The sequence below is a fragment of the Capra hircus genome, chromosome 16 (genome assembly GCF_001704415.2).
Source record: "Capra hircus breed San Clemente chromosome 16, ASM170441v1, whole genome shotgun sequence".
Classification (NCBI taxonomy): Eukaryota; Metazoa; Chordata; class Mammalia; order Artiodactyla; family Bovidae; genus Capra; species Capra hircus.
In genome coordinates this window covers 17,374,201-17,400,529 of record NC_030823.1, presented here as the reverse complement: position 1 = coordinate 17,400,529, position 26,329 = coordinate 17,374,201, and the positions used below count along the sequence as shown (strand labels likewise).

Below are 26,329 nucleotides of genomic sequence, written 5' to 3'. Positions count from 1 at the left end.
AATTCATATAAATTTCTCTAATAAAAATTCTTCTCAACAGGATTGAGAAATTTTCTGAAGTAAAACATGCCATAAGAACAAACTATTAAAATAGAGAGTAAATAAAAGATACAATACCTTCTAAATTTATGTATACTACAGCAGACAAGATCAAAGACAACCATGATATTTTCACAGTATTAAGAGACAATCACAGGATTTCTTATTAAACTTTTCTACCATTTGTTTTGGTATGCCTATACATAAGACACTGCTTTCGTATTCTTTTAATTTGTAGTAGTCTAGAAAATTATACCCAAGGCAAGGTTTCATATGAGGCAGCCCACCTTACCAATACCAATAAAATCACTTCACCTGATACCAGATGCTTCTCTGACAGCATGATTTTTGTGACGGGACTTCGGTGAACAGTAAATGTCTGAAAAAGCTGAGGGCCTGACCCAACCGTCTCTGGGTGCTGCACAATGACGCGTACTGCACCAGAACTCGTACCATAGGCAATCTCGATCCAGTTACCACTGACGCCTACACAAAATCAAAAGTGGAAGGTAAAATAATAGAAGACGATCAATAGAAAGCTGCCCTTGCAAGTGTTCTCTGTGACAGAAGAGGCAGAGCTGGATTCCGCACTGGTATCAGCCCAAATCCAGCTCAGCACAGAAATCTTAAGACTTCTCTGACTGTCGTAAATGCCTTACTTCCTTTATAAATCGCTGCCTAACACTCACTCCGCTGTACTATGTGTTAGATTCTATCACAGCAACTGTAACCCCCCAGTTCTCTCTCTACCTCTACTCTTTATTCATCAGACTGAACCATAATCATTTTAGATCTAAAACACCTTACAGAGTGCCTTGCCTGAGACATAGTGGGTATTCATTAACTGCTTAAAGAATAAATCTGATATCCTAAGAACACCACTGATACAGCACAGTATTCCAGAAATAATGCCTCATTTGACTTCTAGCTTAGAATGACCATCTGTGTTACTTCTGCTACAACATTAAACCTTCTCTTTGAGTAATCAAGTACTGTAATTACTTGTACATATACAAGTAATATGCTCTTCAACAGTTTCAAAGCTGTTAACTAGGGAACAAATATACCCATTATACTGCTGACATCACACTTAACCTATGCTGTCTCTTTTAATTATGTACAAGTAGTTCATCATGTTAGATTCATGTGTGAATGTTTTTCTCAAACAGGTGCCCAGATTCCATCACATATTTAAAGACAGAATGGAGTTCAGGGATCGAAAGCCTTTCAAAGCTTCACAGAGAACCTCTTAACTTTAATAGCTGTTGCTTCTGATCAACCCAAAAATATTTGAATCAAGGGAGAAAGGGCAGGCTATGGAAAACACTTCTCAAAATTTAACACAACTACACCCTCATGTCTTAAAAGATACTGCCACCACAAAAGAAATTTTTTCTCCCTTTTAAATTGCGGGGGCAGGGGGAGTATACTTCATTCTAGAGCAGCGGTCAGCAAACCTTCTGTAAAAGGCTAAATAGCCAACAGTTTAAACTCTGCATGCCAAACTGTCTCTGCGACAACCACTCTACTCTGACACAGCTGCACAAAAGCAGCCAAAGACAACACATAAAACTGTCAATGAAAAGAACATGGTTTGCTGACTTCTGTTCTGGACCAATATAGTTTAAGTTCTACCATAATTTCAATCAAAATAATCTGTGTACACCAGAATATTTTTCTTTCATACAGAAGATAATGATTTCTTACAATCAATTCAATAATATGATTCTACCCAAGTAATATATTCAACCTATTAATATTACTGGCCACATGTAAATATTTCTTAGAATTCCTTTCATTACAGATAAATTTTCAGTTTCCCATTTATGTTTATCCTTCACTCTAGAAAACAAAAATTCTTAATAATTTACAGAACTATTTGTTAATTTCATTCCAATGGCCTCTGAAAGAGAAGTTACAGTACTGATGTTTTCCAAAACTTCAATCTGAAGTTTCCTAGAGAAATAAGCTTATTTTCCAATAGAGAGTAATAGTCTAAAAGTTCTGTTGTTGTTAAAAAGGTAAAGCTCTTAATTTCAAAATGAAATCAGTGATCACAGGAAGGTAAATGTGCAGGTAAGTTTTAAAAATAATTTTAATTATTATCATCATAAGAATTAACAATACAATTCAAAAGAAGAAAAGTTCTAATTTTCTACCCCAGAGTATGTTTGTTGGTCATGTTTGACCTCAATCTAAAACCAAACATCAACTTCAGACTAAAAGAGATGAAATCCTAGCACTGCAGCTTACCAAAACAAAGGACCAGATTAGTATTAGAATAAATCAATGAATAAACATACATAAAACAACATCAATTGCTTATAATAATGTTGATAGGCACTAACTTGTTTTGGGTGTGAGGTAAACACTCAGAGCAGTAATAGCATCATTCGAGGAATCATGATAAAGTTCGGTTACAAGAAGATCATTATCCTTCATTCGCAATGGGAACTTCTGCATATCTAAAAAGTAAAAATAGTATGAAAGTAAATAATAAATCTAAAACTTAAGTTAGTATTTTCTTGTTTTCATTTAAAAAGTCATACTAAACAGAGCCATACTACGTGTCTGGCCACTTACCTATATAATATATTGATCCATTGTTGCATCCCAGCAGAAGGAATGAGCCAGCAGTGTCGTAACTAGTTATAGGAACAACGTCTTGAACCTGATGTAGTGAGAATATTGTTAGATGTCAGATGTTAATTACAATCTATATTTTCTGCTCAATTTCCTCAAATTTTTTATTCAATAAAGAAGATACTTAATTAGGGCTTAGAACATGGACTTTCTTTATACACACACACATCCATGGGGAATTCTGAAGAACCACCAATATAGTCCCCATTAAAGCTTTTTTCTAAAAAACAAAACAAAACTTATTTCCAACAGCAGCACTTTCCTTTCAGAATTTAGCTGGGTTATCTCCTTTTTCTGCAAATGACCATGAGGTTAGAGCACATATTAGGACTGGAAAACTAAGTCTGACCCAGGCCCCTTTCTCCTTCTCTCTCTCAAATAAGAGATGAAAAGACCTGCCCAGAATTAGAATCATGAAACAGATCAGCCAACTTCAAGACAGTACTTGCTCCCTTGATACACTGTCATTTCTTCGAAAATGCAGCATTCTCTATCTCCCCACTGAAGACTTCACCTCTATATCCTAGGAAACGGCCAACCAAGTTCTCAGATGCTTTTGTTTTTTCAAGCACTAGAATAAAAAGTACAGAGAAGGCAATGGCAACCCACTCCAATACTCTTGCCTGGAGAATCTCAGGGACAGAGGAGCCTGGTGGGCTGCCGTCTGTGGGGTCGCACAGAGTTGGACACGACTGAAGCAACTTAGCAGCAGCTTAGCAGAATAAAAAAATCAGTTTTCCAAGGAAATCAGGCTAGTTACAAATTAATGAATGCTTATGTTTGTGCTAAGAGAAAAGCAAAGGGCATGATTTTTACTATAAAACAAAATGAAAACCAGAAAGTCTTACTGAGTACTGGCAGTAAGATCAAACTGAATCGCCCTTATGTACAGCCAGACCAGGCATGCATGTGAAACTTTACACACTCAACATTCACATTATACACTTTTTATGTACTAGGTATTATCCAGGTGAACAGGTACTGGAATGGATAAGGGATGTGAAATACTACTTCTGCTCCGTAGGCGCTCTGAAACTCATGGGCAAGAAAGAAAAAAAAGACAATTACAGGGTGTCAAGCACTAAAACAGGATGTACCATACAACCATGGAGGAAGAAAGGATTCCTGTTCCAACTCCAGTCCAGGGAGAAGGACAAAGACCAAGGAAAAGTTCAAAAAGGAAGTAACACTTGAAAACAAAACAAATCAATAACCAGGAGTTAGGGAGAGAAAGGGAGAAACACACATCTGAATAACAGCAAGTACAGCACAGAATCTATGCCAGTTCTAACCAAAAACCAAATTTAAACACCGCCAAATCTTGGAAACAAAAGACTCCTAAAGCTGTTCATGTTCACAGCCCTCATTTCTGTGTGTACCTTCTGGTGTCATGCTTGGTTATAAGTCGCACTAGTACTACCTCTGCAGAGACTTGATGGCCACCCTCAACCCCAGGTCAGGTTTCTGTTTCATCAGAGCCAACAGGTTCAGAGGTAGGTAGTCACTGAGAACTCTTCGGTGATGGGTCAAGAGGTCTGAAGAAAGGAGGGGAGGCTGCCTCACTGATGTATTTTCTTATATCAATTGTATCTTTTTAGTTCAGGTACTCCAGAAAGTGCTTCAGTTCTACCCCCGAGTCTTCACAGTCAAAGGATAGGGGTAGGTAAGGCCATGAGATTCCTCTCTCTCTAGACCATTTTTCAGTGAAAGGCTGGCAGCGGCCTGGAGCTTTCCCCGGCACATCCCAGACAGACACTTGACCTCCTATTCTCTGGGAGGGTGGGCGCCAGGATTAGAGCCTTCCTAATCCTGAAGCAGTGACGGATTTCCTCCTCTTAAGCTCTAAAATCACTGCTGATGCCAACTGCAGCCATGAAACTAGAAGAAAACTACTTCTTGACAGGAAGCTATGACAAACCTAGATGGTGTGTCAAAAAGCAAAGACATCACTTTGCTGACAAACGTTCATAGAGTCAAGGCCATGGTCTTTCTAGTAGTCACATACAGATGTGAGAGCTGGACAATAAAGATAGCTGAGCACCAAAGAATTGATGCTTTTGAACTGTGGTGTTAGAGAAGACTCTTGAGAGTCCTTTGGAAAGCAAAGAGATCAAACCAACCAATCTTAAAGGACATCAACCCTGAATACCCTTCGGAAGGACTGATGCTGAAGCTGAAGCTCCAATAACTTTGGCCACCTGATAGGAATAGCTGATTTATTGGAAAAGATCCTGATGCTGAGAAAGACTGAGGGCAAGAGGAGAAGAAGACAACAGAAGATGAGATGGTTGGATGGCATCACTGATTCAAGCAACATGAACCTGGGCAAACTCCAGGAGACGGTGAGGGACAGGAAGCCTGGCATGTTACAGTCCTTGAGGTTGCAAAAAATCACACATGACTTGGTGACTGAACACTACCACCACCTCCTTCCTGCACTCCAACCACGTCCTGCTCTTCTCATGTCCACCTCTCAGCACAAGGAGAACAGAGAAAGCAGAAGTCATGTGAAGTTAGGTTACAGAGGAGGTGGTACCAAGATCTTCTCTCCCAGCGTAAGCAAGGAAGCAGTCATTTTGTGGCCTTCCCTTCTTTACCCCCAATGACTTCATGTCAAGAACCTGAGAAACCACACTGATCAGTACATGTGGTTCCATCATGGTGATCACAAACCTAAGGTGGAAGTGACTTTTCTCTCCTAAGGTAGTTCAGTGATTATCATTAATGTCTATGTAAAAATTTAAATGATTTACATTTTGAAAATAATGAGTCTATCTTCCCAAGCAATACAAGGCCCCTTAAATCTTGTAACCACAATCTCTACCTGGATAATCATTTTTTTAACAAAATGTTTTAACTCTCCTCCATTATTTTTTAAATACTTCTTTAGATTCACCAACATATCAAGAAATGCCTTTGCTAGTAATGTTTGCAGTATTCCATTCCTTCATCTTCTAAGTAAAATAACCTTATCAAAGCGCATTTCTTCAGCAGTCCTTCCACTGAGGGTTGTAAGTGACAAACTCTTTCTGTATTATATGAAAACATCTCTCATGCATTTCTGAATGACAGTTTTGCTGAATGTAAAGTTCTAGGTTGAAACTTATTTCCTCAACTAACTCGAGAATAGCCTACTGTCTCTTCTGGCTTCTACTGTTGCTCATGAAGTCTGTTTTATGTCTAGCTAGAGTGTATCTGGGAGCTTCCCTGATGGCTCAGACAGTAAAGAATTGCCTGCAAGGCAGGAGACACAGGTTCAATCCTTGGATTGGGAAGATCCCCTGAAGGAGGAAATGGTAACCGACTATACTATTCTTGCCTGGAGAATTCCATGCACAGGAGTCTAGCGGGTTACAGTCCAAGGGGCTGCGAAGAGTCAGACACAACTGAGCGATTCATTCTCTCTCTCTCACACACAATGTACCTGTCAGTAATCTATGGACACCTTTTGATATTTTTATCTTCTATTACATCACAATGTGTATACTGATTCACAAAGTGTGAATTTGATTTTATTCAGCCTTGATGTATTTCTTTAATCAACATAATCAAGCCTTTCTCCAAAATTGTTAGCAATTATCTTTTCTAAATCCCCCCATCTCCACTATTCCCTTCTGAAAGTGATTGTCTCATTTTTTCTTTTCCTATTTTCTACTCACTTTCTGCTTCACTGTGAATGATTCTCTCAGATGAATCCAGCAATCCACTGTCTTTTCATTTGTCCTTCTGTTTAACACATTAAGTCAGCAGTCCCCAACCTTCTGGCATCAGGGACCAATTTTGTGGAAGACAGTTCTTCCACAGACTGGGGCTGGTGGGAGGGATGGAGAGAGATGGCTTTCAAGTAATCGTGCACATTACTCCTAATCCAAACGCACCACTGATCTGACAGGAGGTATGGGTCAGCCCGGACGCTGGGGACCCCTGCACTGAGTATGAGTTTTGTTTTGAATTTTCAATGGCTTTCAAATTTCTACTGTTTTATTTTGCTTATTTTCTGACTGTTCCTATTTATTATAGTCTAGTCCTTCATCTTTCTCATTAAATAACTTGAAATTTATTCAGTAGTACCTAATTGTTCAATTATTTTCAGCTCTAAGGTACATTTGTACTCCAACTGCGTACATTTTATGACTTTCCCTCATTTGCTCTCATGTGTAGTTTACAAATTTGGGGAGGTTATGGGCTCACTTTCAGTAGAAAATATTTATTTTGTGAAGCCCTGTGTGCCATGTCTTGTTTGGTTTCATGTCCACCCCTAGAAATGTAAATGACCCTAGACCAGTTCTATAAATTTCTCAAATTGGAATTCCCAAAGCACAAAGACTTATCTTTTGCTTTCAATTCATGTATTTGTACTCCTAATATGATTGTGGCCTCAATTTCTCATTGATAGTTTTCTCCTGCACTACCTTTCCCAATCCAAGATATGGAACATATATCAAGATTTCCTATTCCAAAATTATTAAGCAAAATTTTCCCAGTCTTCTTCTCAGGGACTGAGGCAGATTATTAAAGCTTCAGCTTTTTGCAGGAGGCTGGATTTACACACTTCCCTGAAGCCATGCCTCCTGGTCCTGGTGGGATCCCAGAATCTAGAGACTTGACTTTGATATGTGGTATGCAAGTATGTATAAAGAAACAAATAACAAATGTAATTCAATACCTGATATTAATAGAATATATACTATTTTAGTATTTTTACCCAATGTTTCTGTATGTCAGTATTGGGGGGGCTAGTGTCAGCTGATTTAGCATTGTTACTGTAAATCCCGATGGTTTAGCGAGTAAAGAATCTGCCTGCAATGCAGGAGATGCAGGTTCGATCTCTGAGTTGGGAAGGTCCCCTGGAGGAGGAAACAGCAACCCACTCCTGTATTCTTGCCTGGGAAAATCCCAAGGACAAAGGAGCCTGATGGACTACAGTCCACAGAGTCACAAAGAACCTGACACGACTGAGCACACACACATGCACTGAAAATCCTAAGCAAGCGAATAAGACATACTCAGGGTAGTGGTGAGTACACAACAGACATCCAGGCGTCAAGTCTCCTCGCCAGTGACTGAGCTATTTCAGCTGTGTTGCTGTAAATCCCAAGTCAGAAAGACAACCTACTTAGGGTAGCGTTCAGGACACAATAGGCACCCAAATGCCAGTCCTCTCTCCAATGAATTCTGGCCCTAAGATGCCAATTCCCACCTTATTCCTAACTTGCAGGGCTCACAAACCTGTTACAAATACAAAAAACAAGACAGCTAACCCACCAAACTGTATTTGTGACATCAGTGCTGAAAGCACATCAGACCACGGCAGAAGGGAAGCAAAATCAAACAAGCCTCCCGAATTCTAGTCCAGCACAGCCCTCAGGCCACAGAAATTCACTTTCATTCTCCATTAAGCCAAAATTTCCTCCTCAAGTTTGCCCTCCACTGTTCAGTTAGGTTATAACTCAGATGACTCAGGTGACTTTGGCTGACGATTCTAGTCTTTCAGAATGAACAGAGTTTTCTGATCCTTTAGGAATCAGGATACACAATGACTTTCCAGGACTGACTCCCCAAACTGTCTTTTAATATGAGAAAGAAACATGTAATATGTTTCCAATATGCATCTACATTTAAACTGGAACGACTGGGGAAATAAGTCCTAAAACTGCTATTCTGCCCTGTAACTCAGCCTAGGCTAAGGCTACCTATTTGAAACACTCTTATTACTAACCTTCTTAAATCTAAAGAGGAATTAAGAAGAAAATTAAAATGTTTCTTTTAAAAAATAATTTCCCTTTTTCTTACTCAAATCAGATACAATGCACATATAACAGTTTCATTAACACTTTACTGAAGCTGTCCTAGCACACGCGTTTGTATGTGTTTTGTGCGTTTAGTCACTCAGTCGTGCCCAACCCTTTGTGATCCCATGGACTGTAGCCTGCCGGTCTCGCTGTCCATGGGCAAGAATACTTGAGCGGGTCACCGTTTCCTTCTCCAGGGGGTCTCCCTGACCCAGGGATCTCAAGTCTCTTACGTCTCCTGTACTGGCAGGCAGATTCTTCACCGTCTGAGCCACCAGGGAAGAGCTACAGTAAGAAACTGCTACACCTCAACACCACCACGTCTTTTAGGCTTAAAAACGCTTGCTCTCAGCCTTGCTCATCTGACTCAAACATTTCAAATCAATCTTGATTATACAACTGGAGTCAGGAACTACACCAGTTGTCCTGTGTACTTCTGTGTTACTCCTGGGCAGAACTGTGGCTAAAGGCCAGATCCAAATCTGGTCATCCGTGCCACAGCAGTCACAGGAGTCAGCCCCAGATCAGAACTGTCTGTTGAGATTTTCAGATCAGACACTGAGATTTCATACTAGCTCAGTCCTGCACACCAAAAAAAAAAAAAAAAAAAATCATGTATCTAGGTTATAATTTACAAGGCTTGTTTGCTACATGAATGTTCGACTTACCCCAGGTCTTCCTGAAACGTGATAACAAACCTACTTTGTCAGCTATGGTTTTCAACTCATGCATGTACCAAACAAGATGCAACAGGTTATACCCATGGGACTAAAAGCTTAAGTATCCATGTTGAGGACACCAGTATAGTTTCAGGGATCTCAAAAATATGAAAATTTTTATATGCAGTTGTGACATTAGAAAAAAACAAAAAAGGTGATAAAGACACATGTTCCTTTAGGAACTAAAATGCACCTCACGAGTTTCATGGCACAGACAGCACCACTTCTCCGAGCCACTGAAAGCTCAGACTTGACATATTAGCCAAGTAACCTACCTGAGAGCAGACTTTCCATAGATCATTAAAATCCACATTCCTCTTTTACAAGAACAACACCAGCTGAAGAATCCCTCCTCCTCAATTTTAGATCAACCTAGATCAGTCCTTTCCCACAGTCCCTGGCCCATCACTTTTATGGTAATACCTTTATGATGCCTTTTCTGTGCCTATATGGAAGGTCTTGTATGAACTAGCTCAGGCACTAGTGAGGAGACTTGACACCTCTTGTGTACTGACCACTAACTGCCCTGAGTATGTCATATTCGCTTGCTTAGGATTTTCAGTGCATGTGTGTGTGCTCAGTCGTGTGACGCTTTGTGACTCTGGATTGTAGCCCACCAGGCTCTTTTGTCCTTGGGATTTTCCAGGCAAGAATCCTGGAGTGGGTTGCTGTTTCCTCCTCCAGGGGACCTTCCCAACCCAGGGATCAAACCTGCGTCTCCTGCATTGTAGGCAGATTCTTTACTTGCTGAGCCATCGAGACTTACAGTAATAATGCTTAATCAGCTGACACTAGCTCCACCTAATCTTAGCTAGTATCTTTCTTCTACAACCATGACTTCCATGTCATGACTTCATTTCTAGAATGAAACTTAATTTTCCCTGACCGTAATCTGTTTCACTGGAAGTCATTCATTCTCTCATCACCTCCCCGCCATCTTTTGTTGCTGTTCAGTGGCTAAATAGGGTCTGACTCTTTGCGACCCCATGAACAGCAGCACACGCCAGGATTCCCTGTCCTTCACTATCTCCCAGAGTTTGCTCAAACTCATGTCCATTGAGTTGGTGATGTTATCCAACCATCTCATCCTCTGTCGTCCCTTTCTTCTCCTGCCCTCAATCTTTCCCAGCATCAGCGTCTTTTCCAATGAGCTGGCTTTTCTCATCAGGTGGCCAAAGGATTGTCACTTATTAGGCCCTTCCATAAGATCTCAAGGACATTCCTGCACAAGATCAACCCAAGCATGACATTCAATTACCCTCTCTCTGCCCCAACTGCAGCTTCCATATCAACCTATCACCTTTGCTGAGGAGCTGGGCATCTGATCAGCTGGCTTTTCCTCCCACTCTCTATCACCATCCTGGTACCTACATGTCCACCCTGATGACCTTTACAGTTCTATGACCCCTATTTCAACTACTTTCACCTTTAAGTCAGTCCAACATATGATTTAAATGACTACATCATCGAGAACTGCTCCAACTCCAAAATCTTAATTTCAGCCTTTGACAACTTCCTATCTTCACAATTTCCACAATTTCCTTTTAAGTCATCAACCTGCTCTACCTTCCCTCTAGTCCCTAGAATCCTTGCACCCTCCTTTGCCTACCTGGTACTCCATTACAATTTTACAATTTCAACTGCTTTGCCATTTTATGTTTTCTCTTCCCTTTGTGTGTCATACCCGTTTAATTACATCTTCAATCCTGAATCAAGCCAACACTGTTTTCTCTTGCTCTTGTTCCCTCCCAGTACTGAGGATTAAGGAAGAAACTCATATAACTATACCAAACAGGTCCCTTATAAGGATTTATAATCTCTGCACTCCCTGAAACATACCCCCATGTCTTTCTCCTCCACAGAACTCCTTCCCGACTCTTCCGTCACAGAGAAAGAAGCCTCTCTTCTCTATTGGGTCTACTATGTCCTAGACACTATATACATATACTCCTGACTTCTATGGGACTAGCAACATCTCCATTCTTTCAATCTTTAAATGCTTTCTCTGTCAACTCCCTTCTCTGACTAGCAAGCATGCTCAAGCTTCTAAAACCCTAGAGAAAAAAATAAAGCACTGAATATCTTTTCCTCCATCTAGCCTTGCTCCTTAAACTATCACTTCATTTCTCTGCTCTACTTCACCATCAAACTTTTGAAAGACATGCTGAATTTGCTGTCTCTAATCTCTGATCTTTTAATTTCTCAATTCCTGCAATCTGTCTCCCCACCACAACCGAACTTTGCAAATGATATTCTACCACCAAAACCAACGCCATTTCTCAACTGCACCATGTGTCCCTTTAGCTCTTCATTTCCTATCCTGTTCCCTTAAAAAGCTAATGTTCCCCAGGATTTTAGTTCTGGCTTTTCTTTACAGATATCCTTTCAATGGAAAATCTTATCAATTCTTATCTTTCAATTACCACAGAAGTGTTGCGGTTTCTAATTGTTTTTTTTTTTTCCTAGCCCTTTCTTCTTTCCTAAATTCCAAAGGGGTACTCCCTACTGTTTCCTGAGCTCCTATATTCGGATACATACAAGAATACTCAAAAGAAACATATTTAATCATTCTAATTATTCCTCACACTATGCACCAATATATATGCTTCTCTCACTCCATTCCCTTTCAATTTAAAATATTACCAGCCACCCAACTGTCAAAATTAGAAAGCCATCTCTCTTCTTTAATTTTCAACATCTAATCAGATACCAATCCGTATCGTTTGGGGATGGCTTATGAAATGTTTTTCAAATAGTCTCATCTTTACTGTCTACTCACTCTGGTTGAATCTCTGCTTCTCTTGCTGGATACCTTCCCTGGTCTCCAGTCTACTTTTCCTATTAGCTATTACTGTTATCTTTCTAAATCACTGATCTGATCAAGTCACTCTCTGCTTAAAGTTCTTTAATTGTTCTCCTCTCCTTCAGAATCAGGTATTAACCTTTCTTTAGTCTTATATCCTTCTTGTTCCTCTCAAGTACCTGAGACCATTTAGCTAGCTATCCTCTATTTTCCTACAGAACTGTGCTTCTACTCAGGAGATGAAGTTTGCCTGAACTACTACTATTCCCAAGGCATAACACTTAAAACATTTCAAGGCAATAAAGAAATGTCTAATCAGAGTATAAAAACCCACTCATTTCCAAAGTACTTAAGATTCTTGAATATATAGTCAGACTTGTATCCAGAAGCTACCTTACCACTAAATATATTCAATATTCTATATAATCAAAACAGAAACAATACGAATTCCACAAGAACAAAGTGCATGCACAATCAGCACAAGTTTGAGAAATAATCTCATTTGTGTGATACGCATTAGTTAAAACTAACCTGCCAGTGCTGGGTGACAGCATTCCACACTCCCACTTTCCCTGTGTGACTCGTGGCCACCAACTGGTTACCAATAAAGAAGAGAGCATCGACAGGAACACCAAGGCTGAATACTCCTTAAATGATCATAAAAAAGAGAGGTTAATCAGTCACCAGCTTTCAATCAATCAAAACTCAGTCTAAAAACATCTTCAAGGTATCTCATTTCTACAAATTATGTGCCAGACATTTTGGGAACCAGAAATAAGAAACTTTAATTAAGCTCTTAAACAGCACGTAAAAGTTTGCCCCAAGTAATCTCACTCTGATTGAACAGCTTGATATCTGAAGCTGTCGCTCCCAAACCTAGCTGGTGTTGTTCAGTACAACCCCATGGGTTGCAGCATGCCAGGTTTCCCTGTCCTTCACCATCTCCCAGAGCTTGCAAAAGCTCATGTCCATTGAGTCAGTGATGCCATCCACCCATCTCATCGTCTGTCACCCCTTTCTCCTGCCTTCAATCTTTCCCAGCATCAGGGTCTTTTCTAATGAGTTGGCTCTTCACACCAAGTGGCCAAAGTAATGGAGCTTTAGTATCAGTCCTTCCAGTGAGTATTCAGGGTTGATTTCCCTTAGGATTGACTGGTTTGATCTCCTTGCTGTCCAAGAGACTCTCAAGAGTCTTCTCCAGCATCATAGTTCAAAGGCATCAATTCTTTGGTGCTCAGCCATTTTATTGTCCAGCTCTCACATCCATACATGACTACTGGAAAAACCATAGCTGACTATCAAAGCAACTGAGTAGATTTAAAGTGAACATAATAAAATAGCAAGGATCCTGGGATTCATGCTAGACCCACTAAATGAGAAAACCCACTGCCTTTGTATAAAATCCAGAGAAGCTTTAGCTACAGCCTACTCACAGACCTGATATTTGAGAATCACTGATCTGAAGACACAGACTTGGCAACCCAACTATCCACAATGTATCTAGAAATCTGAAAATAAGCAAACAAGAAAAACGAAACAGCAAGTAGTCATGCTGTGTGCAAAGTAAACATTCAGGCCTTTATCAGAGCTTATTTTAAACCTCTCATCTGCCAACATTGCAGATTTCAATTTAATTGACTCCAACTACACTATACTAGGCTATGTGATTAAAATACATGAAATGATGGATAAACAACAAGGATTTACTGTATAGCACAAGGAACTATATTCAATATCTTGGCAGTAACTTGTAATAGAAAATAATAATAAACAAAAAATTAGAGAGAGAGGACTGCCCCCAGCAGTCCAGTGGCTAAGAATCCACGTGCCAGTGCAGGGCATATAGGCTGGATCACTGGTCCGGGAGGATTCAACATGCCGGAGCAACTAAACCATGCACCGCAACTACTGAGCCCAACCACCCGAGAGCCCATGCTCTGCAACAAGAGAAACCAGCAAAAATGAGAAGCCCACGCATCACAGGAAAAAGCAGCCCCTGCTCGCTGCAGCTAGAGGAAGGCCGCATGCAGCAACAAAGACCCAGCACAGCCAAAACTAATGTTTTCAAAAGAATATATACATATTATCTATCTCCAAATTACTCTGCTGTACAATTGAAGCTAACACAATACGGTAAATCAACTATACTTCAATAAAAAAGCAAATAAAAATGCGAAAATAATATCTTACTAGGTACTTGTGATTTACAAGAGAGAAAAAAAAGACCCACAACCAATTATAACATAATGCAACAAAAGGATGCACACAGTAATAACAAGAAGAATAAAAGAGTTTCTAGGAAAAAAGTTTTCAGAATCTTTCTTAGAAAAGAAGGCCTCTGAGTTGGGTTTTTAAAAAGGTGAAAACAAGTTCCTCAAATTGGGGAATTTGGACTGGGTAAGCCCAGGGAATCTGAGAAAGGGGGAGAGGAGAACAGGTGAGGAAGGACCTTGTAAGGAGAGCTCACATTAATAGCAAAAGAGCCACAACTGCCCCAGCTAGCTTTGGTCTCCGACGTGCGGCACCGCACAGCCGTCTCTCTTTAGCCGAGCACTACACCTGCAGTCAGGAAGATTATGTATTGGAATCCTGGCTCTGAAAGTACCTTTGCCACTTTTTGGGTTACTTATCTGATCGATAAAACAGGGTCTATGCTCAATGTCTCAAGGCTCACTTTTACCTTAAAAATGCTGTAATCCAATTTTGACATTTAAATAGTATTATCTTCATTATTTGAAAAGCATCTTATGAAAAGCATCTTTTTATCTAACCACAAGTCTCATTATAGAATAAGTCTAAATAAGTCTCATTATAGAATACTGTTTTATGTGGATCTTTAGCTGTTTCAGGTAACAGATATTTTTTATTTTTAAAAAGGTAACTAATATGTGACAACAAGAAAAATTTTCTCAGCATCTAGCTGAGAAAAACAAAGATTCACAAGGCTTTGAAGAACTCATGGGAAGAAACAAAACAATTAAATGTAACTGCAATGTGTTAAAAGCATAAGCCAGAAAAGGTAACTGATTTCTTTTGAATTTTATATCAATGAGGGGTATTTCTCTTTCTGTTCAGAACTGTACTACATATGAGACCAGACCAGTGGCAATAAACAACACCTTGAAAATCCTCAATCAATCTTGAAAAAGCCAGGCATCTCGCAAGGATTAAAAATGATATAAACTTGACAAAAATGAAAAACAAATCCGGGAAGTATGGCCAGGAATGTCTTCCATATACACATCTTAACTTTTATGTACTTATAAATACATATTTATACACATGAATAGATCACCTCAGCCCAACCTGTCAGCCAGAAAAACCAGAGCAAAATAAAACAAAGTCTGCACACAAAGCTAAGCTCTTTCATCAAAACTGGTTGAGAAACAAACTTGCCACTTCAGAGCACAGTGTAATCATTTCACATGCAATTTCAGGGATTCTCATGATTAGTATTTTAATTTTGATGCTAGACAATTTTTCAGAACATGTTAAGATACCTATATTCAGTAATACAAGCTATGTGAGGTAGAAATAAAAACTGGAAAACTAACAAACACTGATTACTTGACAGAAGAGTGAGATTCTGGGAAATCAAGGAAGACATTCTGAACGATCTCCAGAAATTTAGTGTCACCCCTTACCCTTTGTTAGACTCAACAATCCTGACCACTGTCCACAAAGAAGACACTGTGAATGATGACAAGTTCCTGTCTTAAGGGAGCCTCCTGGTAAAACACTGTTTATAGAAGCAATCCAGCAGTACTGTCTGATACAAGTTATAATGAAGGAATTCAGCCTCTAAGGGAGCTCTATCACGGATACACCAGCTCTCAAGTTTTCTTTGGATGGTTTTGTCAAGTTCTGAAGAATATTTGTAATAACAAATCATCTCTTTTACAGGGTGTGAACAAATTACTATGTATTATCTCATTAAGTAGCTAGCAAGTCAGCCTTTGGGGGGAAAAAAAAAAGGCAAGGCATAAAATCTTCACTTATTGGCATGTTACAAGTGGCAACATGTAAAAATAAACAAAAATCACAACTGATCTCCTTTCTATATAATTACAAGTATATTATAATTTCAAAACATTTTAAGTTTTTTCCCTAAAGTTTTAAGGAGGACTTTCACTACCAGTCATGATGGATACATGACATCAGACTATTTCTCACTATAAACAACAGTAACAAAAGAATGGCCAAAATATAGGAGACACCTGTTTTCAGACACTGGCCAACAGGCAGCAGGAGACTTGAAAGCCAGTAAATACACAAGATAAGCCCCAGGATCAAACTGGCTTTCTGTGTAAGCCTTCCTGACAACAGGGAGGTGAAACCCAAGGGAAAACCAAACGACGATTTTTCTCAACTGAGAAAGCTGAGATCAGAGGCCAGAGCTGTTGAGGAAGCTAGAATTTATGAATAAGATATAAGAAAGAAGGGAAACGCACCATGGTGGGTGTGGGGATGGCACAGAATTTTAGAGGGGTTTCCCTAGTTTCCCTATGCCTTGACTGAGGCCAGGCAGCACCTGGGCTGGCCTAAGAATCCACAAGGAATAAAAAAGAGAGGCTGCAGCAGGCCTGGGAGCTGAGTGGACATAGCAGAGGTCACTTGTGGGTGAATTCAGTAGTTCCAGCTCAGTAAGTGTGAAGAGTCTTTCACTCTTCAGGCATTCTGTTAAGATTCCAAAATGACAATACTTAACACACCCTGAGTAGGAGCCATGCCCTAAAATAAAATATAAAGCTGAGAAAGACTACCTGTCCTTAACAAAGCAAACAAACAAGCCTAGCAGAATAAACATCCTCTGGTAATTTAACTGCCTGCTGGAGCAAAACTCGTATCTTAAAAGAAGACAGCACTATTAACCCATACTCCCTACCTAACAGATCATGCAATGCCCAACATATGTCACAAGTTCCTAGACATGTGAAAAAGCAGGAAAATGTAACTCAAAATAAATCAGATGATTCAGATAATAGATTTAGCAGACAAAAACTAATAAAACAGCTATAATGAATATGTTGAGTTTAATTAAAAAACAGGACATAGTGAGTAAACAGACTAGAAAAATCTCAGCAGAAAACAAACTAAAATAAAAATTTTAAAAGGCAATCTTAGAGCTGAAAAGGCCAACATTTCAAATAAAAAACATCATATGGGCTCTACTAACGAATACCACAGCAAAATGGTAAAAGACAGTAAGATACTGGTCTAAACTGAAGGATGGGGAGAAAAGAAACTGGAAAAAAACTAGTGCTCCAATGGTCTCTGAAGTGAAGTGAAGTTGCTCAGTCGTGTCGGACTCTTTGCGATCCCATGGACTGTAGCCCACTAGGCTCCTCTGTCCATGTGATTTTCCAGGCAAGAGTGCTGGAGTGGATTGCCATTTCCTTCTCCAGGGGATCTTCCCAACCCAGGGATCGAACCCGGGTCTCCCTCATTGCAGGCAGACACTACTGTCTGAGCCACCATGGATGCCCAATGGTCTCTAGGCAAATATAAAGCAGCCTAACATGAAACTGAATCTCAAAGAGAGGAAGAGAGAAGACGGAATGAGGGAGTGATAATAGGGAAAGAGAAATGGGTGAGGGGAAGTGGGGGAGGAGGACAGAAGCCTCCTCCCTCAATGGTGTCAACCCAAAATGTCTCCAGACATTCCCACAGGCCCCGGAGGGACATTATCCCTCATTGCAAACTAATAATCCAGTCTATGCACAGATTAGATAAGATCTACGTAATCTAATCTATTACAGATCAGTAAGAGGATGACAATCTCATAAAAAGAGGGTAATGATTTTTAAAAGACATGTCTCAAAAGAAACAGTACAAATGGTCAATAAGGACATGAAAAGATGTTTAATACCATTAGTCATTAGGGAAATACAATTAAACCCAACATTAAAATCACTGTATATCCACTGAAGTGAACTGAAGTCGCTCAGTCATGTCCAACTCTTTGAGACCCCATGGACTGTAGCCCGCCAGGCTCCTCTGTCCATGGGATTCTCCAGGCAAGAATACTGGAGTGGGTTACCATTTCCTTCTCCAGGGCATCTTTCCGACCCAGGGATTGAACCCAGGTATCCCGCATTGGAGGCAGATGCTTTAACCTCTGAGCCACCAGGGAAGCCCATATGTCCACTAGAATGGATCAAATTAAGACAATGTCTCAAATTAAGACAATAAAAAAGTGTTGGAAAAGGTATGGAGCAACCAGAACTCTAACATAAAATAATAAAAAATTAAAAGTCACTCAGTCATGTCCAACTCTTTACGACCCCATGGACTGTAGCCTACCAGGCTCTTCTGTCCATGGGATTTTCCAGGCAAGAATACTGGAGTGGGGTGCCATTTCCTTCTCCAGGGGATCTTCCCAACCCAGGGATTGAACCCAGGTCTCCCGCATTGTAGGCAGACGCTTTACCATCTGAGCCACCAGGGAAGTCCTAACATACTGCTATACAAATGTAAAATGACTTAACCACATGCAAGACACTTATATATTTTCTCATAAAATTAAGCATACACTTTTCATGCATCCCAGAAATTCCACACCTAGATATTTAATTTATAAAATGCCCATAAAGAGTTCTACTTAAATGTTTATGGTAGCTTTATTCTTAGCATCCCCAAATTGAAAGTAAACCAAATGTCTATCAACAGATGAATAGATAAACAAACTCTGGCATATTAATTCAATGGAATACTACTCAGCAATAAAAAGGGATGCACCACCAAAACACTCAACACCACAATGAATCTCAAAAGCATTATGTTGAATGAAAGAAGCCAGACACAAAAGACGCACTACATAATTTCACTCATACGGAGTTACAGACAAAAGAAATCTAATCCATGCTGTCAAAAAGCCTAAACTGCTGTGTAAACACTGGGGTTTCTGCTGAATATCTGCTTTACTTTCAAGAATCTGGAGTCTTGGTACAGGCTAGGCAGAGGGTACTTCAGTGACTAACCTCGAGTAATAAACTTGGATACCAAGTCTCTAACGAACTTCCCTGAGACATCTCACAGTTCAGTTCAGTTCAGTCACTCAGTCGTGTCCGACTCTTTGCGACCCCATGAATCGCAGCACGCCAGGCCTCCCTGTCCATCACTAACTCCCGGAGTTCACTCTGACTCATGTCCATCGAGTCCGTGATGCCATCCAGCCATCTCATCCTCTGTCGTCCCCTTATCCTCCTGCCCCCAATCCCTCCCAGCATCAGAGTCTTTTCCAATGAGTCAACTCTTCGCATGAGGTGGCCAAAGTACTGGACTTTCAGCTTTAACATCATTCCTTTCAAAGAAATCCCAGGGCTGATCTTCAGAATGGACTGGCTGGATCTCCTTGCAGTCCAAGGAACTCTCAAGAGTCTTCTCCAACACTACAGTTCAAAAGCATCAATTCTTGGGCGCTCAGCCTTCTTCACAGTCCAACTCTCACATCCATACATGACCACTGGAAAAACCATAGCCTTGACTAGACGGACCTTGGTCGGCAAAGTAATGTCTCTGCTTTTGAATATACTATCTAGGTTGGTCATAACTTTTCTTCCAAGGAGTAAGCATCTTTTAATTTCATGGCTGCAGTCACCATGTGCAGTGATTTTGGAGCCCCCAAAAATAAAAGTCTGACACTGTTTCCACTGTTTCCCCATCTATTTCCCATGAAGTGATGGGACCAGATGCCATGATCTTTGTTTTCTGAATGTTGAGCTTTAAGCCAACTTTTTCACTCTCCTCTTTTACTTTCATCAAGAGGCTCTTTAGCTCCTCTTCACTTTCTGCCATAAGGGTGGTGTCATCTGCATATCTCAGGTTATTGATATTTCTCCCGGCAATCTTGATTCCAGCTTGTGTTTCTTCCAGCCCAGCGTTTCTCATGATGTACTCTGCATATAAGTTAAATAAGCAGGGTGACAATATACAGCCTTGACACACTCCTTTTCCTATTTGGAACCAATGTGTTGTTCCATGTCCAGTGTTAACTGTTGCTTCCTGACCTGCATACAGATTTCTCAAGAGGCAGGTTAGGTGGTCTGGTATTCCCATCTCTTTCAGAATTTTCCACAGTTTATTGTGATCCACATAGTCAAAGGCTTTGGTATAGTCAATAAAGCAGAAATAGATGTTTTTCTGAAACTCTCTTGCTTTTTCCATGGTCCAGTGGATGTTGGCAATTTGATCTCTGGTTCCTCTGTCTTTTCTAAAACCAGCTTGAACATCAGGGAGTTCACGGTTCACGTACTGCTGAAGCCTGGCTTGGAGAATTTTGAGCATTACTTTACTAGCATGTGAGATGAATGCCATTGTGGGGTAGTTTGAGCATTCTTTTGCATTGCCTTTCTTTGGAATTGGAATGAAGAGACATCTCACAAGTTAGTCACAATTCACTGCTAGGGGAATTTTTAAGCAAATACCATTGGACGGGAACTCCTGAAAGCTTGTACCTGGTTTCCACTGAACTTCTCCTTCTATTTGCCATGAAGTGATGGGACCAGATGCCACCATGGGTCTTTTGTCAATTCTGCTTTGCATGCTTTCACTATAAGACACCATGGCTCCAAGTGTCTATGTGCTGAGTCCTCTAGGTTCTTCTAGCAAATCACTGAACCTGGGAATATCTCGAGGAACAGACACAGATATAGAGGAATGAAGCCCAAGGACTAAGCCCTGGGGCATGCCAACATTTTGAAATTTGGTAAATAAGGAAGAACTATCAAAAGGAACTGAGAAAAAACAAAGAGCGAGGATAAAAATCAAGACAATGAAGTGTTCCAGAAGCCAAAGGAAGAAAAGTCTTCAAAAGGAAAAGACTAATCAACTGTATCAATGACAGTTCTAATCAGATGAAGACTATGAACTAGATCCTAGGATTTAGCAGAGTACAGACCCATGGGTGGCACTAACAAGAGTAGTTGCAGACAGTGCTTAGGGACATGATTAGAGCAACTTCAAATCATGAAGAGGAGATGAGGAAGACATAGAAACAAGATCAGATAAGGACAATGTGGTAGGATTTCTGGGTAGCCTTTAAAGGTCCACCAGAGAGAGGTCACAAGTTAAGACTACTGTTCTGGGTGTGCACACATTTCTTTCTCTGCACTACACTTGGCTACTCAGGAAAGAAATGCCGATTTGGCCTGGGCTGTGGTTTCTTCAGGTAGGTAAGGCAACGGGAGAGACTGAAGGAAACAGAGGCTCTATGCTAGAGTGACCGTAAACACAGAATCCCAGCCTGATGGCATGGGAAGCAATGAGTCAAGACCCCAGTGGAGTTAAAGAATTTCTGAGTTAGAAAATTAGAGCTAGTAATCTCAAAGGAATGAAGGGGAGTAATCCAAAGGGCAGCGGAGCACTACATCAAGTGTAAGTCCAGATGGAATGAAATTCGAAATCTGGGCAGATGCGGTGGTGGGGGCTGGGGAGGATGGGACACCGAGAGAGAAGGGAAGAGACACGGTCTAGAATAAAGATTCCCCAAGCGTGGTCTGGGAATCCTCATGGGTCTGTGGAAACCCTCCGGGAGTCTCAAGTCAAGACTATTTTCATTGCCTTTAAAAATGAAAACCTCTCATCATCTCAAGAAGTACAGACAAGGAGTTTTCCAGAGGCTACATGACGTGAGGTCACCATTGAGATAACGGCACCTGCACGTGTATTCTTCTGTTTTCTAGAATGGTTTATGGTGGCAGGCTGGGGGTACAGCTAAGTTTCCCAAGACTAACTTAATTTGGCCTAAATACTTCCACTATTTTTAGTAGCTGTCTTCAGTTATAACCACTGTAATTGTTTTAGAATACAAGTTTTCCTTGAGCCTACAAAGAAATATAAGAAAAAGGTACACTTTGTTATTCTGCAATGTTAGTTTTTAAAATGTTATAAAAATCTTTCTACATTTTAAAATTTTACCTACAACTGTTAAATATTTTATTCTGAAATAAATTTATTTTTAATACATTTTTATTGTACTTAACTTGCCTCAATCCACATAAATCCAACAGAGTTGACAAAGATAGATATGACCTAGCAGAGTTCTTTGATTCATGGAAGGAAGGACTCTAAAGAAACTGGTCAAAATTGCATATAAAAATTTTAAATAACAACTTTCCCCCCAATTTATAGATGTTAATAACTTGCTTTATTGTGCTTAAGCAACAAAACCTTTTAGAACAGGATTATAAAGCCAGTTGTGGGTTCTTTCAAACCAAATACTCGAGAGTTTAAAGAAGGATTTTAAATGAAGACAGGAAAAGCTTTTGATAAACTGTTACAAAACTTCAAACTAGAAATGAAAAAGTCACTGAACCATCCTCCTGGGTAAGTTATGGCACTGCTCTAGCGAGAGAAGGGCACACCATTGCTAGGAGACCAGGAAAGCCCAGACAGACAGCGATGCTGAATGCCTGTGAGATGAACGTCAGTAAAGGAAACCACAATGCTGGCCCTTTCAGTGACACAGTAAATCCTCAAGTTAAAGACTGGCGCAGACAGTAGCTTGTCTGCAGAACTGCATTTCTGTCTTACAAACACACAGATGTAGCTGCACCTCATGTTCTGTTTCTCCCCCTCTAGTATTTTTTATATGAATATTTGATTACAAATACACATGGCATTGGAATACCCAAAGTGTTAAAAACTTACGAATCTCACGCCTTATCCTAGAACATCTGTGTTGATCTTTGCACTAACGATGCAAAGCAACATTGGGTACAAACAGCACACACCTTGGCATGAATCAAAGGAGTGGCAGTAAACTATACTGGAAGTGATTAAATTCTTCTCTGCCACATTTTCAAGGAAAGAAAACGGATTAACTTAAGAATTTCCTAGATGAAGCAATCTGCTAAGAAGTTTTACTAAGTCTCAATTTTGAGGGTATGTCTTCTCAACATTCTGTGTGACTAAGTCCTCTCTCTGTGTCGAGAAGCACCTTCCCAACTGCTGGAGCTGAGAGGAAACCAGCTGCTCCTTTCACATGGGACCATTTTCCCTGGACAGGATGACTTAAGGACTATGTAATTCAGTTTTGGGTATCTGGTAGACTTCCCCCAAAAAGTGCAACAGAGCAAATCTGTTATTTCAGTGACACAAGCTCAATGCTTCAAGTGAATATCAGGAATCTGGAAAATGTTTTCTGCCACCGTAAGTATGAAAACTTCCTAATATACTGGAGTTCACAGATGTGATCAGTGGTTATAGTAATAAATGTGATTTTTTAAAATGTACTGTACAATGAAAGGTATCAACATTTCAAAGATTTTACATGACTCAGCAAACCAACACTTAACAAATGACCAATGTATGATGTTATACAAAATTATATAAGGACAAAAAGACCCATTCAAAGTACAAAACACGCTGATTTTAATTTAACAGAGTATGATCTATATGAACAGAGTTCATCAATATGATTTCAAAATTTGGGGACAGGTGCAAACAATATCAACAATTATCTAAAAAGATTATATAAAAATGTTTTTTCCAACTATATATCTGTGTGAGGCCAAACTCTCCACCAAGTTCTACCAGAATAACAAATCACACACAGGAGACTGAATGCAGAAATAGGTATCAGAATTCAATTAAACATAAAGGAGGTTTACAAAACGGTAAGCCACTGCTACTCTTCCCATTTTGGAGATACAGTTATTTTTTACTAAAATTATTCATGTTACCATGTAATGGGTTTTTATCGTTATTTTTCAAATTATCAGAATTGCAGTATTAACTCCTATTCTGGTAAATAGCAATAGATATAACCTATGCAAACAAAAATAATTAACGGTCCTGAATGATTTAAGAAAGTAAAGTAGGCTTAGAGGAGATTGAAAAGCTTGAGAACTTCGGGTCTAGAAGCAACAAGTGGGGAGGACAAAGAAAGTTATTTACCCCACCTTCAGTCCAGTGGTATGAAAGAGGTGGACAGAATGCAGCCACCACTAAATAGGATTCAGGAAGGGCACATTCTTACAGAGCAGTCAAGTCGGGTTTTTTGCCTCTTTACCAGATCATTCCTCTCACACTGAGCAGTCTTACTGTTACTGGACACTGAACAGAAGATGCACCAGCTCTAGCTAACTAATAACTAGTCCAAGTTAATTTTGATATTTATGGGCAATCCCTCTTAAACTTCAGAATATTAAATGCAACAGCATAAACCACATTTTCCTACCAATTTCACTTCCACTTCCTCCATCTTGGACACTCCATAAGATGATGCTACTCTCTGAGGCAACAGCCACCATTTTGTCCTTGTCTCCGTGTGGACCCCCGACCACTTTTGCATTTAAAGCTACTCTTTCAATAGTCCAGTCCAAATATGGGCTTGTAAACACTTGTTGCCATCCTGATGATTCTTTGATTCTGTTGAATATAAACAGACAACATAAATAAGACTCAGCAGTACTTAGCAAAAAGAACATGAATGAATGTACCAAAATAAGTTTAATCACAGCTATTTATCTATGTATTTACTAAAAAATAAAATACACAGAAACCACTTAAAAAGAGACTAAAGGTCTATACTCCTCCAAAGAATAATTTAGCAAAGTTCTCCAAACTATAAAGACTTAGAAACTTAAAAAAAAAGTATTATCTTTTTGCATTTTACACAAAAAAGTGGTACTTTGTCATTATTTGTGAATATAAATAGTCAACAAAATCAGTTTCAGGAGAATTAATATTTGAATCTATCAGTTACTATGCTTAACTGAGAATCAATCATTTCTTGATCCTTCAGATGATAGTTTATTAAGACAAACTAAGATAAGGGAGTGACCTGGTATATGATAGCTTGGCATAATCAAACGAATGAAATGTGACCTTTGGAAACCACTCAGTGAGGACTGGATTTTAAAGGTTTCACACAAAATGAAAAAAAATCTCATGAGCCTATTCCTTCTCCATAAGTAAAGGTGTCTTATCATGATTTAGATTTAGTTGACTGAATAAAAATGCTTTAATATATAATTATTGATAAACATACTTGTAAATTTTTAATAACTTTTGCTGTCCTAACTTAATTTAAGTCTTTCAGACATGCATTATTTTGTGGGGTTACACGTTAAGCCTTCAAACATTTAAAAACTACACAGTTAAGCAATCATGACAATAAACGACCTGAACTTTAATGATGCAATATTTATTTTTAAAGTTACACAAAACAAGTGACAGAAACAAAACAAAGAATCTCTTTGCCTTACCCAAAGACAATAAATATGAGTATGTGCTCCTTTAAACACTACTACCTGATATAAAACCACAAAACTCAAACTTAAGCATTCATAAATGATGACCAACTAACAACCTATAAAAAAACACTTTAGCTTTATTTTTGTTTAAAATGTATGTTAAATACAGCTGTAATCCACAAAAATATGCAATTCAACCTTTATTAATTCCAAGAATTAATGATTTCCTTAAACTTAAAGGCAATATATATAAAAATCTCACATGGTTTTCCTAGGCAATATATGGTCTGTAATTACTCACTTCAGCCACCAGGTGGGATTCATGTGTCAAAATACAAAAATCAAAATAATTATCCAATAAACCCTAAATACTGACAAAACACTGAGAAGTTAAACCTAGATCCTCCTAAGGACTGGTAGACTGGACACAAAGCAGGGACTGCCAGCACTTCAAGAATAAAGACAATATGTCAATATGTGCATGCAGACATACACTAGGTCCTAGGCTCACATTCTTCAAAAAAGGGATGCTGTACTGATTTAATGAGGTGAACGGTGCAATCTTATAACCAGTGACTAATAAAATAATAAAACTAAATATGATCTAATCTTTTACAAAAACTACTTCTAAGTCATTTTCCTCTAGAGAAATTAGGGTATTGTAAAACAAAAAGATGACAACAGTAACAGAATCAGGACAGCACATTTGAGAGTGTAACGATTACATAATTTAACTCAATGAGATATGTGCATTTACTACTTTTTAAGTTAAAATCAAGTACAAAGAAGAAGCAATATTTGCTTTACATTTTTCCATACACGTAAATACACAATTTTAAATGTGTAAAAACACAGAACAAGCTCTGATATTCCAACAACCCATCTCTTTACTCCTGCATAATAAAATAACACTCTGAAATCATGCCAGCTATGCAAAGAATATGGCTAACTTTCAAATTAAGACCATGAAAGAAATAGTGGAGGGTATATGCTCTCAAATTTTTGAAACTTGCTGTAAATATACTATAACCATATAAATATATCAAAAGAATCTAAAATGACAATAAGAGCATGTTATTATTGTCTAACATGTTATTAGACACTAAGTTGTGTCCGAATCTTTTGCGACCACGT

The 26,329-nt window shown here is 39.2% G+C and overlaps 1 protein-coding gene across 5 annotated transcripts in view; it reads right to left on the bottom strand.

Annotated features, from left to right (window-relative positions):
- Window positions 1-26,329, bottom strand: part of KCTD3 (potassium channel tetramerization domain containing 3) — a 67,962-nt gene that overhangs the window by 14,284 nt on the left and 27,349 nt on the right. For all 5 annotated transcript variants that reach the window (XM_018060157.1, XM_018060155.1, XM_018060156.1 and 2 more), the window contains 5 exons: window positions 24,178-24,368; window positions 12,528-12,643; window positions 2,623-2,710; window positions 2,388-2,504; window positions 355-525 (listed from right to left, as the gene is read on the bottom strand). In XM_018060157.1, coding sequence (XP_017915646.1) covers window positions 355-525; window positions 2,388-2,504; window positions 2,623-2,710; window positions 12,528-12,643; window positions 24,178-24,368 — 683 coding nt within the window. The remainder of the gene's footprint in view (window positions 1-354; window positions 526-2,387; window positions 2,505-2,622; window positions 2,711-12,527; window positions 12,644-24,177; window positions 24,369-26,329) is intronic.